This window comes from Hippoglossus stenolepis, chromosome 23 (genome assembly GCF_022539355.2).
Source record: "Hippoglossus stenolepis isolate QCI-W04-F060 chromosome 23, HSTE1.2, whole genome shotgun sequence".
In the NCBI taxonomy this organism is placed as follows: domain Eukaryota; kingdom Metazoa; phylum Chordata; class Actinopteri; order Pleuronectiformes; family Pleuronectidae; genus Hippoglossus; species Hippoglossus stenolepis.
The window spans coordinates 1,796,910-1,810,444 of NC_061505.1; the positions used below are offsets into that span (position 1 = coordinate 1,796,910).

At 46.3% G+C, this 13,535-nt stretch overlaps 1 protein-coding gene across 1 annotated transcript in view; it reads right to left on the reverse strand.

Annotated features, from left to right (window-relative positions):
• Positions 1-13,535, reverse strand: part of si:dkey-172j4.3 (diacylglycerol kinase eta) — a 41,971-nt gene that overhangs the window by 7,458 nt on the left and 20,978 nt on the right. The window contains 17 exon segments of the mRNA XM_035149188.2: positions 53-151; positions 237-408; positions 1,029-1,094; positions 1,458-1,557; positions 2,821-2,912; positions 3,853-3,940; positions 4,120-4,259; positions 4,683-4,791; positions 4,886-5,045; positions 5,533-5,564; positions 5,566-5,633; positions 6,440-6,565; positions 6,695-6,801; positions 7,125-7,257; positions 7,893-7,997; positions 8,297-8,377; positions 8,482-8,592. Coding sequence (XP_035005079.2) covers positions 53-151; positions 237-408; positions 1,029-1,094; positions 1,458-1,557; positions 2,821-2,912; positions 3,853-3,940; positions 4,120-4,259; positions 4,683-4,791; positions 4,886-5,045; positions 5,533-5,564; positions 5,566-5,633; positions 6,440-6,565; positions 6,695-6,801; positions 7,125-7,257; positions 7,893-7,997; positions 8,297-8,377; positions 8,482-8,592 — 1,789 coding nt within the window.

Below are 13,535 nucleotides of genomic sequence, written 5' to 3' on the forward strand. Positions count from 1 at the left end.
ATAGAAAAGGTCATTAAATGAGTTATTATAAAATATACAAATTCAAACGTACGTGGCTCGGCCTCCTTCAGCTCCTCGCTGTTCTCCCTCTTGATGGAGGACGAGGACGACATCCTCTGCACCTGCGTGTGTCGGTTCTGCTCGTCCACCACTGAACCAAACGAGACTCCACACGTCAGTCACTTCGTTTAAAAACAGAAATATCCGACCGGTTCAAGGGGGAAAGTCGCTCGTACCTTTCTCCGCCTGCTCGATGATCTGCCTCAGGGCTTTCTTCAGGCTGTTGGCTCGGAGCATCAGCTGCTCCTTGGACCGGTACGATTTGCCCTCTGACCCCGACTCGCCGCCACTTTCCCCGGGGCTCGAGCCGCCGGTCTCCTGGATGGGCACCGAACCTGCCGGCACAACCTGCATGAACAGAGAGAGAAGGGAAATAAGATTTGTTTCACTTTAGGAGCAGTGGGAACCAGGCAGCGTCACCTCATTCATAAACTTGACTCTGTGGAGCCTTTCAAGCTGCAGTAAATATTCATTTACAGGCCGAGCTGCTGGAGGATTATCCATATTTTATGTATGAAATATAGATAAGATATAGAAGCCTGATTCAAAGTTCAAATTCTCTGCCTCTTCTCTTCTGGAGCAGGAGGCGTAAATCATTCGGACGTTTCCGAGGGCTGAGCCGTTTCTTTTAAAGCAGCAAAATCAATCTGTGAATAAAAGACTCTGCAGGGAACAAGCTTCTTTTTGTGTTTTCACTTCCACTGCTGCACAGGTTGAGTCCAGAGGGATTCAAACATTTCCACCGCAGAGGATAAATGTGTCTACCTTTTTTATCTCTGAGGTTAAAACAGAATCATAGGATGTTTTCAGACATTTTCAAAAAGAAGAAGAAGTGGAGCTGTACATGTAGAAGAAGTCAACCTGAATTTGAAGTGTTAAAATTACATTTTGGGCAAAACCTTCCATCTACGACTCCACAGATCTACAGCTTTGATTATTACATACTGATGAACTTCACTGGTTATTACCTGAGCCTCTGCTTCCTCACTTAAGGCCTTGACGAGGGAATCCAGCTTATCGTTCAGCAGCGAACACTGTGAGAAAAGTAGAAGTATCAGTCGCTAGTATCAGGTTTTATATAACGAGAGAAACCTGAAGATACTAAAGAGTTAAGGATGTGGTGAAATGAAAAGGCTGCACTTTAGCCAGAGGAACAAATTTATCCCACTTATTGGTTATAAAACTCATCCTCCTCTTCAGCGTCTCTTCAAAACGCTCATGAAGAGTCAAACACTTGAAAACAGTGACGGCCACAGAGTGACACTGAACCTTCAACTATTTCCGTCTCTCTCACACACACACACACACACACACCTACACTCGCCCACTAAGCCACTGTTACACAAGCGCTTACATAACACACACACACACACGACTACACACACAGAAGCATTTACCTTCTTTGCCATCGCGTCGGCCTCCTCCTTGTTCTCTGTGGCTCTCTCGTACGCCTTCCCCACCTCCGCCACGAAATCGTTCACCGTCCCACACAGGAACCTGGAGGGCGGGGGGGGGGGGGTGTTAGTCATTATCAGGTTCGGTGACTCAGAGACGCTGTTTGATAAAAACTCATCCGATATGAGCTGTCCATAGACATATTGTTATTTAAGGTAAGATAATCCTTTATTGATCCTCGTTGCGGGAATAATAAATACATCATACAAACACAAAGGAGTTAAGAATATTAATGCTAAACGTATTGTTTGTTGTGTGTGTGCAGCTGCATGACTCAGCAGAAACCTTTCTACACACTCACACTCTCCTTCAGCAAATAGCAGATCCTGTAAAGTGATTATCGCTAAAAACAAAACCAAAGCACAACACGCCTCATTTATGTAAGTGTCGTCCTCCTGTGCAGCTCGGCAGGTTGTTTAAAGAGGAAATGACAGAAGTTAGCGTGAACACTCGTTGTTCAGAGGGTGAAGCTGCTGTTCTCAGTGTGACGGTGAAGAACCGGAGGTTTCATGCAGATGTTTTACAGCTGCAGGTTTTAGATTTCACTGTTTGGTGTAAAAAAACGATTTTCACTGACGAAAACGTTCAAAATATAAGAAATGAGAACATATTTGGAGGAAGAGCACGCCCACCTGCACCTGAGACCTGCACCCATTGGATGATACTAGCTGTCAATCACACTGTGGTAACCCCCCCCCCCCAATACATCCGGTGCTTTATGGTCTATTTGACTCTAAATTATCATAATCTACTAAATGAACATCAGTTGTATTGAAGAAGACTTGAAACTAGAGATTGAGACATAAACTCCTGAGGAAAATGTTACTGACGTTATAAAGTGAGAAGTGGAGTCGCCCCCTGTTGGTCGGTTGCGAGAATACAAGTGTCATTGGTGCATTGGCTTCACTTTCGATGTTTTTTCTTGACCCCCCCCGCAAATTGACACGTGTTCGAATCCCACTGAAATGCACATTGAACTAAAGTCCCTGTGGTGATGTAAATGTGCTGCAGTAAAACACTTTGTCCATTTGCAGAAGATAAGCTCTGTAACGAGCAGGACGTCTTTTCTCAAAGGACGGCTGCTGACGTGCTAATGCACCGAGGACGACGACTAAACCCTGATTCATCTCTCACCTACAGCCGAGAGACATTTACTGTGTGTGTGTGTGAGCAGAGCAAAGACAATCAATGCTCATTAACCAGACACTCACTCAACCCTCATCCTCTTCACCTTCTCTTCCTCCCCCCCTCACTCCCTCCCTCCCATTCCTTTAGTTTTTTTAAAAACACATTCACGTCACGTACTTGGCGGAGGAAATGACGTCGCTGTGTTTGTCCGAGTCCAGGATCTTGGCGAGGTGGGAGGCCACGGAGTCTGCATACTGAGTGATGTGGACCTGGGGAAATGGAAAGGGAGCAGGTTAGTTCCTGGGACTGAAAACGACAAGAAAAACCCTGAATATGATTTTAGAAGAATATATCGGTGCGGGTTCTCAGCCAGGTTTATTAAATTACTCCCTCTCTCTCTCCATCTTTCTCTCTCGGGTCAACAAACAAACGGGAATATGTAAAAACATAATTTCCTCTCCAGGGACGCATTCAGGGCTGGACGGCTGTGGCTCAGGGGGGAGAGCGGGTTGTCCACTAACTAGACCGTTTGAGCTGAACCCTTGTGATCTTATCTCTCGGGACAGATGTTAAACCAGGTGTGAACGGGGCCTGTTCCCATGTTGAGAGTCATTATGTTAAACAGGTCGTTGGAGCGAAGGTGTGAAGCTGCGTTTAATCTCCTGCTGTGACGTCAACACGACACCTTTTCTCTTCGCTCTCGCTCTGCAGGCGCCGTCTTCTCCAGTTGTTGCCTCTGAGTAAAACACAACAACTCCTGCAGAAAAGCGTCTGTGACCCCCCCCTCTTGGAGCCGGACCTGAACCCCTGCTGCTTGAGTCACAGTCCACAGTCCTCCACCCTGCTGTCGTGTGAGTGATCCTGAAAAACGCTGCAACACAACGTTTGTCGCCTGGAGGAACTCGAGAAATGAATCCAAAACGTCTTCGCCACAATAAGACTCTGACCGAAGGGAAGGTGAGGAGGTGGTCATGCAGATGATGAGTCACGGTGACTTGGAAAAACTTCAGAGCTGCCCTGTCATATATCCCCCGTGGCTGTGGTCTGATTGCTTCGGCGTCCAGCTGCCGGCCTCCATTGATTCTCAGCGGAGGTTTTACATAATAATTTCTCGGCGCCTGTGTGAGATCTGTTTTTATTTTGGGGGGTTAATTTATGGAAACCCTGCCTCAGAGAGCGGACGGCTTCCTGGACGCGGAGCTACTTCACCTGCAGCGGAGAGTCGAGGCCGTCGTCCTCCTTCATGATTGGCGTGTGTTTGCTGGTGGCCGGGACCTCGTATGTCATCACGCTCCATCTGAAAACACACAAACACATCGATGTCACGCAGCAGAAATAAGTCGTGACGTTCATTATTCGACACAAAACAAAGGACTCAGGCTTCACAGTTTGATTCTAACTTCTAAGTTTTTAACCTCAACACAGAGAGAGACCTAAACCTTTGGACACAAGTTGTCCCCTGCCTCAGGTTCTTACCGGTCCAGCATCTTGGTGGTGGCCCTCTCCAGCTTCTCCAGGATCTGCAGGAGCTGGGCGTCGTCGTCGCAGAGGCTCCCCCAGCCCAGGACGCGGGCCAGGTCGTTCCCGGTGCCCAGAGGCAGCACGCCGAGCTGGCACTGCGGAGGAACGAGCACAAGAGGGTGAAGTCAGTGGAGAATCACCAGAGGCTGATTCTGGACACGCTGGTTGGTTTGACCTGAAGCGATTCAAACTGATTCGATCTGGTATTTACTTTGATTAAAGGCCAATTTAGAAAACATGGGCGTTCATTAATCCTGATTAATTCAGAGACATTGATGAATCAGTTCAAGCTGAACTCTGGATACAGTCCAGATGTGGTCAAACAATATTTACACTTTAGATCCAGTGATGACAGAAAACTTACAGACGATGAATCCCAGGAGAAAATAGATTTATTCTACAGCTTCTTTTCTCAACAGCCTAATTATCTCGTTACATTAGCACAACAGGTAACTCGCTGTTCTCCACAGCGACCTCACGCATCAGTATTACATCATCCTCCTCCTCCTCGCTCTCACCTGTTTATGGAGGTTGAGTTTATCGAGCTCCGAGAGCACCCAGCCCACGCTGCCGTCTCCTCCGCACACCAGGATACGAAACGTCACAAACTTCTGGAAAAGACGAAGGCTGAGAGAGGAAGAGGAGAGGAAGAGGCGGATTAACGCTTGTTAATTGTTTCTCCACAGAGCACGACAGCGTTCCAGGTCACACGCCCACGTACCCGAGCTCCGGTCCTCCGTTCATCAGGTCGAAGACTTGAGCCGGGTTGAGGAGCTGCTTGAACTTGCGGAGGAACTTGACGCCCTGGTTGTCTCCACTCTTGGAGTTGACCAGGACGAGGAGGGGGCTGGAGCACGACGCCGAGGTGGCCTTCCAGAAGCCTGAGGGAGGAGGATTGCTGTGACTTGAGGTTTTGAAAAAGAAAAAGCCTGGAGAGTAGTTTTTAGTCGTTAAGAGTCAAGTTCAGATGAAGAGAAAAGTAATGTGATGGATCCTGAAAGCCAGGGAACTGTAAAGGACTTTAAACAAATCTAATCGTTTTGATTTAGAAAACAGACGTTCAGGGGATGAAGGAGGAAACAGACAAAGTCGCTTCGTGTTGATTTAACTGTGCTGGTGCAAACTGAGATTGTGACTCTCCACCTCAAACGTCATCAACATTCATGTTAGCGTGAATAAATTATGTAAAACACAACTAAACTGAAATTCAACTCCGACACTACAAAATGAAAAAGATAGAAAAAAAAGGGAGGAGTCCGTCACAGAGTCACACAACTGGAGTTCAGAGGAGTCACAGCTGAACTTTGAACCTGCTGAACATGTGATACTGTGTGTGTCTGTGTGTGTCTGTGTGTGTGTGTGTCTCACCATCTGAGTCGATGCTGTTCAGTGCAGTGGGGGATGATTGACACTCGACATTGACCCAAGGGACAAACCTTCCCCATTTGTTCTTTACAGCTGCTGTGGACCTACAAGTACACACACACACACGCACACACACAGTAGAAACAGAAGGTCATTACTGTGAAACCCACCAGATGCCGGCCCTATAACCTTTACAAACATCCCTCTGATTCACTAGTGTGTGTCTGTTTCTGTGTGTTTTGATGATCACACTTTACATTCTAGGTTTTACTTTGCTCTAATCAAACCAGTGAGTGAAGTAACATCTCTGCACACGCGTGTTTGACTTTGTGTCTTCAAATCAGCTAAACCCTGATAAATAGATTTGTTTCTTGTTTCTTTCCTCTCTTTGATGTTTTGTCCTGTGATCGTGTCTTAATGGACTTTTTCACTACATGTCACGACCAAAGAGGTTAATGTCATTAACCCTGTTAACGGCCTCACACACGACATGAGACGAGCATCAGGTCTGAAGCTGACAGAGATGCATCTGTGCTTCCATCTCAAGTGTGGAACCACATTTCAAGAGATTCCCTCCAGGCGTTCTTTACATGTCATGTTTCCAAGAATGGGACAAAGCTCGGGAGTTAATTTAAAAGAATATATTTTCTAATTCTATCGTTCTATCACTTCGCACACTATCCTGACTTCTTGCCGGACAGAGGTTTGGATCAAACTTAGTTCAGCACCATCGTCGTAAATATCAGTGCCTTTATGTCAACTTGTTTTATTTCAATCTCATAAAAATACTCTCTCGTGTCAGAGCGAAACTGAAAATAACTCTGGGCTCGCAGCGTCGTCTGGAGTGAAAACCAACGGTGATTTGACAGGACAGCTTTTTGTACGGAGGCAAAAAATCAATCCCACTCACGATGGCTTTGCACCAGAGGCAGCGCCAGTCCTGCAGCCGCCGCACGCTGCCGCAGTTCTTGTCACACACGACGCACTTGGCACTGACGGGCAGGTTTCCCTCCAGCCACTGGTGAGGCATGGACACCTGGGGAAAATTAAAATAAAGAAGGAAGCCAAAGCAGAGCGTCATCATACAAGTGAGAGAAACCAATGTTTTTTGGTTTGGTCCATGTCCCATCCACTAACATGGAGGAGGCCGGGTTTAAACACTCACCCCGTCCTCGTCCTCAATGATGTCATTTCCTATGGAGGCCAGTGTGGTCCACTTGCAGTTGTTGGTGGAGCGGACTGCGCAGCGCTTATGAGCCTTGAACTTACAAACTGCAGAGGACAGATAATTACCAATTTATCAGTTTGTCCGATATGAGTCTTTTACACGTACACGTACATATGTTGGTATCAGCGTTTATGAAACATTTATGAAACGATTATGAAACGCGTGTGTATTGAGTAATGTTTACTGCTTGTGTGAGAGAGGTGAGAAAATGATTTCACAATTCCAAAGTGTCCGTGTGTCAGAACCTCTCCCTGAAGCTAGGAGCAATAAACCTACTTCTTCACTCTCACAGTCACAAGCTGTAAATATATTTCTTCCAAGGAACGTGTGTTGAAATGTGTGTGTGTGTGTGTGTGTGTCTGTGCACCTTCACAGGACAGGCCGTGGGAGGTGACGCCCGGCAGCGCCTCTCTGCACACGTTGCAGAAGGTCGGCCTGGCGTGCGAGCAGGCGTACCAGTTGTGCATCCCGGAGAAATGCTCCATGTTGAACTGGCTGGCCTGAGGACGGAAAAGAAACCACCACGTCAGAAACTCCCATATTGCAGGACGGGGTCGGCGACCTTTTTTATTTCAGCCAGAGGAAACATGGAGGCAGGGATGAGATAATGACATCAGCAGCACAAATTAAACTCTGCGGCCTCAGGAGAGAGAGACGCAGGAAGTTCAGACTAAGATATCGTTGCCGCCGCCGAGCAGCCGACACAGAGCGTTTGAAAAGACGGCAGGAACAGTCTGAGGCGTCGAACCAGAACTCCCAGTGGAAAATGACTATTTTTAGAGATTTTTCATAACTCTACAAGATCCTCTCCATCATCTGAACTGCAGCTGAATCCCATGAATTGGAAATAACTAGGGATCAGACAATGATGTACGGTGAGAACTCAGAAGCTCGGCTCGGATCTCAGCTTCCAGCGCTCATCCCCCCTTTTTATGGCCTGTTAATGCCGAGGCTGTGATTTTTTTTACGAGGCGCATCAATCTGCTGCTGGAACGAGACGCAGACACGAGAAAAACAGAAAGACCGAGGGAATGCAGAGGTGGAGGAGAAAGATGGAGGAAGACGTGAAGGATGTTCTCCCGACGAGCTTTGGCCCATTTCTTAGTCGATTCAGGAGATAAACACAGAATCTCACCTCGTAGGTTTCCCATTTCTGGACGGATCTGAGCGCCCCGATCCAGTCCTCCATCTCCTTCCTGCTCTCGGCACAAAGCATCAGTTTGCGAAAGGGAGTGATCACCTGAGGAAAAAAGAGAAAAGACAGAGTTATCGCACAAGAAACGATCCGAGCTACAAAACAGCTGATCTACGAGGGAATCTAGAGTTTATTCCTCATTTATTAATTTCTTATAGTCGTGTCGTGGATGATGCTGCAGCAAACAGAGAAAAAATGTATTTAACGTCTACTCCATGTCCCGTCTGCTAACACGGAGAAGACCAGACATGAATTGGCTTCACTTTCATGTCGTCCATCTTTATTTACAGTCTGTGTAATGATAATAACAGTTATCAGTTTTCAGCCGGTTTCTGACTATTTACCGTGAAGCTGTTGTTGATGTTCTTGGTGCTGGTCTCGGCCACACTTGCATCCGACAGATCCACTTCATCGAAAATCAGGGACTGACGAGGGGAGAAAGAGACAAAACATGACAAACGCTCGACACTTATTCACCGTTTGAACGTCTCTGCGACGTCGTAAGAACAAGAAAAACAAAGTCCTGTACCTTGCAGTCTTTGGCATAGTACAGGGTCCGGCCTCTGAGCTTGAAGTACCTCCTCTTCCATCTCTGAAAGGAGCTGGTCTGCTTCAACAGGATTCCCTCCTTCACACTTTTCTATTGTGAGTCAGAGGGGGAGACACGAGGAAGAGGAAGCAGACGTTAGTGCCTTCAGATCCTCGGAGAGACGGTTTATTCTTCCTGCCGCTCGCACGTCTGCAGACGGCGACAGACCGGTTCGTGTCAGTGGGACTTCTTGTTGTTGTCAGACAGACGACAGAGACACGCAGCAGATGAGCGGCGAGTTGTCGACTGAATCCGTCAGGTGACTCGACAACCACGGAAACAATCAACAGCACATTTCTATGATTTTAAACTTCTCTTCACTGGCTTCTGGTCCATTTTAGAAATGATTTTAAGATTCTCTTCCACTTTTAAATCCTCTCTTGAGCTGCTTTCACACCGGCACTGACATCCAGACGTTTTTCCTGAACTTTTCAAGCCTCCGAGTAAAATCTGAGTGAGCCCACGTGAGAATACAGCAGGAAAAATGTCACAGCAAGCGAGAGGATGTGTTGACTGGAAGAATATCTCGGGATGAAGAAGAGCAGTCGTACACGTAGGAGACGAAGACGTCAACCTGGACAGGCGACGAGATTCCAGAGCTTTGCTGTAAACGAAAACACTGAACTTTCTGACTTGACCGGTTTAAATTCTTAACTTGTAAAGCACCTTGTAACCGTGTGTTTTGAAAGGTGCTTAATCTAATCATCATATATTATAATTGTTAAGTGTTTTTGATGCATTTAAAAAACACTTCAGAGGGATTTTTCTGAAATTCCTGTTACGAAGTCATGCTGAAGTGTCAGAATGCAGAGTGTCTGGACAGCCGAGGCAATGAGGTAATGTCTTTACGGAGCAATAGTGATGAAGCGATGCAGCAGGTAGGAGGAGGAGGAGGAGGAGGAGGAGGGAGGAGGAGTCATCATCCGCAGCTGCAGGAGAATTATTCACACGCTCAGAATGCATGATTCCATTTGACGACACCGGTTTGTTTTGCTGAGACTCTCCGGTTCTACTGCTGTTTTCCTTCAAACCTCCTCTGGGCCTCCGCTCATCCAACACTCGTTCTTTCTCTATTCATGAGCGCAAGCCTTAAGGGGAGCGGATGCACTGTGGGTAATCAATTTGAGATGGGATGTCAGGGGGTCGCCATGGAGATTCTCATGGACACAGGCTGAGATACGATCTTAAAACTCGTCCTCCTGTGTAGCAACATTCCTGCACGAGCCGACGCGGCAATTTTCATTAGATCAGCTCGTATGACACGCCAGTGAATTTCCTGTAGATAACCACGTGTCTGCGTGTGCACACGTGGCGCCTGCATACTTTCACACCAGAAACCCGTGTTTACTGCACACAGCCCCATAAAGCTGGACTTTACTGGGAGTGTTTGTGTAGCAACATCAGATATATCCTCAAAAACAGGAAGGAGGAAGCGACAAACTTCCAACAGAAGCACAGAACTCAAGAGACGATAATAACATCAACATGCTCGTCTCGTTTCTGTAACACCTGGAAATGTGGAAGAATGCCTGTGGTCGGGCGTGTGAGTCAACTCGTCTAATCATCCCAGACTCCAGATTCTTTTACGTCATGTGTAATGAATCAGCTCGAACAACCTGCAGCGCCACTGAAACCCTGCGGGCAAAGGTAAGCGCTGTGTTGAGCAATGCAAACATGTGCCAGAGACGTGGAACCAGACGACTATTTGCAACCTTAAGTTTGCTTATTTCAAGACATGCAGGTTCCCACAGTTCGTAGGAAAAGGCCAAAACGAATAAAAGACAAACACACAACGTTCTCGTTCTTCAGGAGCACAAAGGTCAGACTTGTTTTGATGTGTAACACCGATCTCCGACCACAGATTGCCTTGACAAACAAGTGCTAAAAGGAAATTGGGAATGAGGGGGAAAGGATATTGGGTTTGTTATCTCTGAATCCGCAGTTCTGATTACACTGTAATAAAAACAAAGGACAAAACCTGTTCCGGTGTTTTTCCATTTCACACACATGTTGTTGTTCTTGTGTAAAACGGTGTTGCAATCCGGGCCTAACTAAGACGGGGGGGTTCGCCGCCTGCGTGGCAACGACCAGCGGCCGACAAGCTGCCAGCAGGACGGGAGAGAAAGTGTGGGTGAGGCCTTTACAGTAACAAGGAGAAAGTGAAAGTGTGTGCGTGGGAAAGCAATTCAGGACTGACGAGATATTTCACGGTTTAGATCATCGATTACACGAATAACTGGTCAAGCGTAGCCACAGATAAGAATAGGTTGTCGTAGAGCTGGAACGCAGGAAACAAAAGACGACTAGCAGAGAATAATGTCATTAATGTTCTAAATGTGAATCCCACCTCCTCCTTGTTACTTGTTGGGACATGATACCAAAATAAAAAGTGAAAATTCACGTCAAACAAACTCCCAAAGATGGTTTCTGTTATTTTAAGAGCTGTTGGTGCAACAACCAAGTTTCTTATGAAATATCTTCCCTGCCTCTTTTACAGCCTCTCCTCATCCACCCTCTGTTTCTAATCCATCTTCTTCACGTCCATTAATCTCTCGCTTCTCCTTCCTCTCTCTCATTTGGCCACATGACTCCTCTTCCTCCTCATCTTTCTTTTCTATCTCTGACTCACTCATCCATCTTTTCCTTTTCCCATCTTTCCACTTCATTGTGCTCGTTTCTGTCTCACTCTCTCCGCCCGTCTGTCTTTGCAGTAATGGCCTTGGCTGCCCGAGCAAAGACAGAGGCACCTCCGGACCAGTGGTGAATCCAATTCATCACTGCATCGCAATCTCATTCCTCAGCTGTGTGTGTTTGTTTGTGTACATGTGTCCCGCCTTGCAATGAAACGTACAGCTCGTTGTGCGTCTTCCTTTCTTCCAATAAATGTGCTGTTGTAGCCGGAGGGGATAGAAAATCTCATACTGTCACACTGTGGGTGAGAAATAGAGGCAAGTGGAAGGGACGAAGGTAGAAAGACGGATAGGCGTCCTGAAGGATCGTTAGCGAGGGCAGAGAGGAAAGAGACGGAGACGGCACTGACGAGCGGGAGGAGAAACAAACAACACAAAAAGGTCAAATACAGGAAAACAGGGATTTGAGATCAAGGAGAAGAAAGAAACTCTGACTTTCGAGGGATGGAAGAAAGAAGAAAAGACACAAACAAGAAGGTGTGAAGTTCCCTTTCGACCGAACCACCTGACACAGCAGAACATCCCTCCACCACCAATCAGGCGATTCCCTGGTTGCCACAACAACAGCAACGGGAGCCGTCACTCAAGAAGCTAATTGGATGATGACATAGCAACGCTGATGTAGATGAAGAAGTTACTGGAAGTTAGAGCCGACTCTGGATGCCGTGATCGAGGTGGGAGAGGGTTGTTGGTTCGAATCCCAAGACCAGCTAATTTATCTCCTCCAGCAGAATTAATCCTAACCCTAACCCTCGAATATATGTTGAAGAAAAAACTATATTTCTCTCTCTAATAAATGGAAATACTCAACTTCAATGTACCTCAGTAATCGAGGTCTAACCCCACACGCAGGATTCCTGGTGATATGAAATAAACTGAACTTTCTTGTGGTATCAACATGTGTGACCTTCTCCTCTCACTTCCTCCAGGCCTGAATAATGGATTCGAATGTCAGGCTTCCAGAGGTTGAGCGGTGCAGAGGCGGAGAGGCGTATCAGTTCGGGCAAACAGCACGTGGGTTCAGTACATACGACCACGAACACAACGTGTAATCTGTGCCAAGGTCAGGTTCTGCACCGGCTCCAACCCGCGGCGCGTTTTCTGACCGCGCTGCTCTCCAGCTGAGAGATGTTGTCAGACAGATCAGTGTGTGTTCATTAGAGCGGAGCTAATTACATCACAACAATCAGCCCCTGTAGACCTGATGAGCACACACACACAGACAGACACACACAGACAGACACACACACACCACAGAGCTGTCAGAGGATGTTCACCGAGCGCATTAACACACATACTTACTCATCTGCAAAATGCATGCACAGACCAAACAGAGCTGTGACGTGAACCCGCAGATAAATCTGACTCACTCAACCCTCTCTCTCTCTCTGTTATGCCCCCTTCTTCCTTTCAGCTTTCTCTACTCAACTGAAAACACACACACACACACACACACACACACACACACACACACACACACACACACACACACACACACACACACACACACACACACACACACACACACGTGTAACGACTGTCGCACAAGTCCAGATATTTCCCTGACATTATCGCAGGTTTCCGAGTCTCCTGCTCCCGACGATTTTTAGCTTTTCCTGCAGCCCCCAAGTAAACATGTGCACGTCCATCAACTTTGTTTACAGAGGAATTAAAGTTGAAGTGTGACTTTGTGTAACGAACAGTTGACAAAGCTGTATTTAGAAAAGAAGATGTCCTCATCAACACAAAGATCTTTCACTGACTTTAAATAATTATCGACATTATAAGTGTATATTTAGATACATTTGCGTGAATATTGAGAAAATATGTTTATATTCTATGTTCAAGGTCTAGATATTAGTTCTTTGTATTCACTTCCTTTTCATTCATAACTAAGTTTATGGTTAAACTGTAAAATATCAAGACTCTGAGGACATTTCTTGGTTTGACACATTGCAAACTTTGTCTTTAGTAAATATATCAAACAATACACTGGAAACTGGAATTGGAAAATGATTAACCACGAATATCAGTATCTGCCCCCCCCCTTCATCCATATCAGTCTTGCTCTTTTAGATTATAATTCTCTCTCTGTTGACTAAAATAATAGTTTCAGCTGTTTTGCTTAAGTCCTTTAGAAAGATGTAAAGTAAATATTTGTCGACATTTCACTGTGGATCAACTCGTCTTGAGGGCCACGGACACGAAGACAGTCAGAAACTATCGAGGGATTAGTAAATACATGGTTTTTTTGGGGGGGGACTTTTGGAAAATGAGAATAATAAAGACTTTATCCAGGCTTTT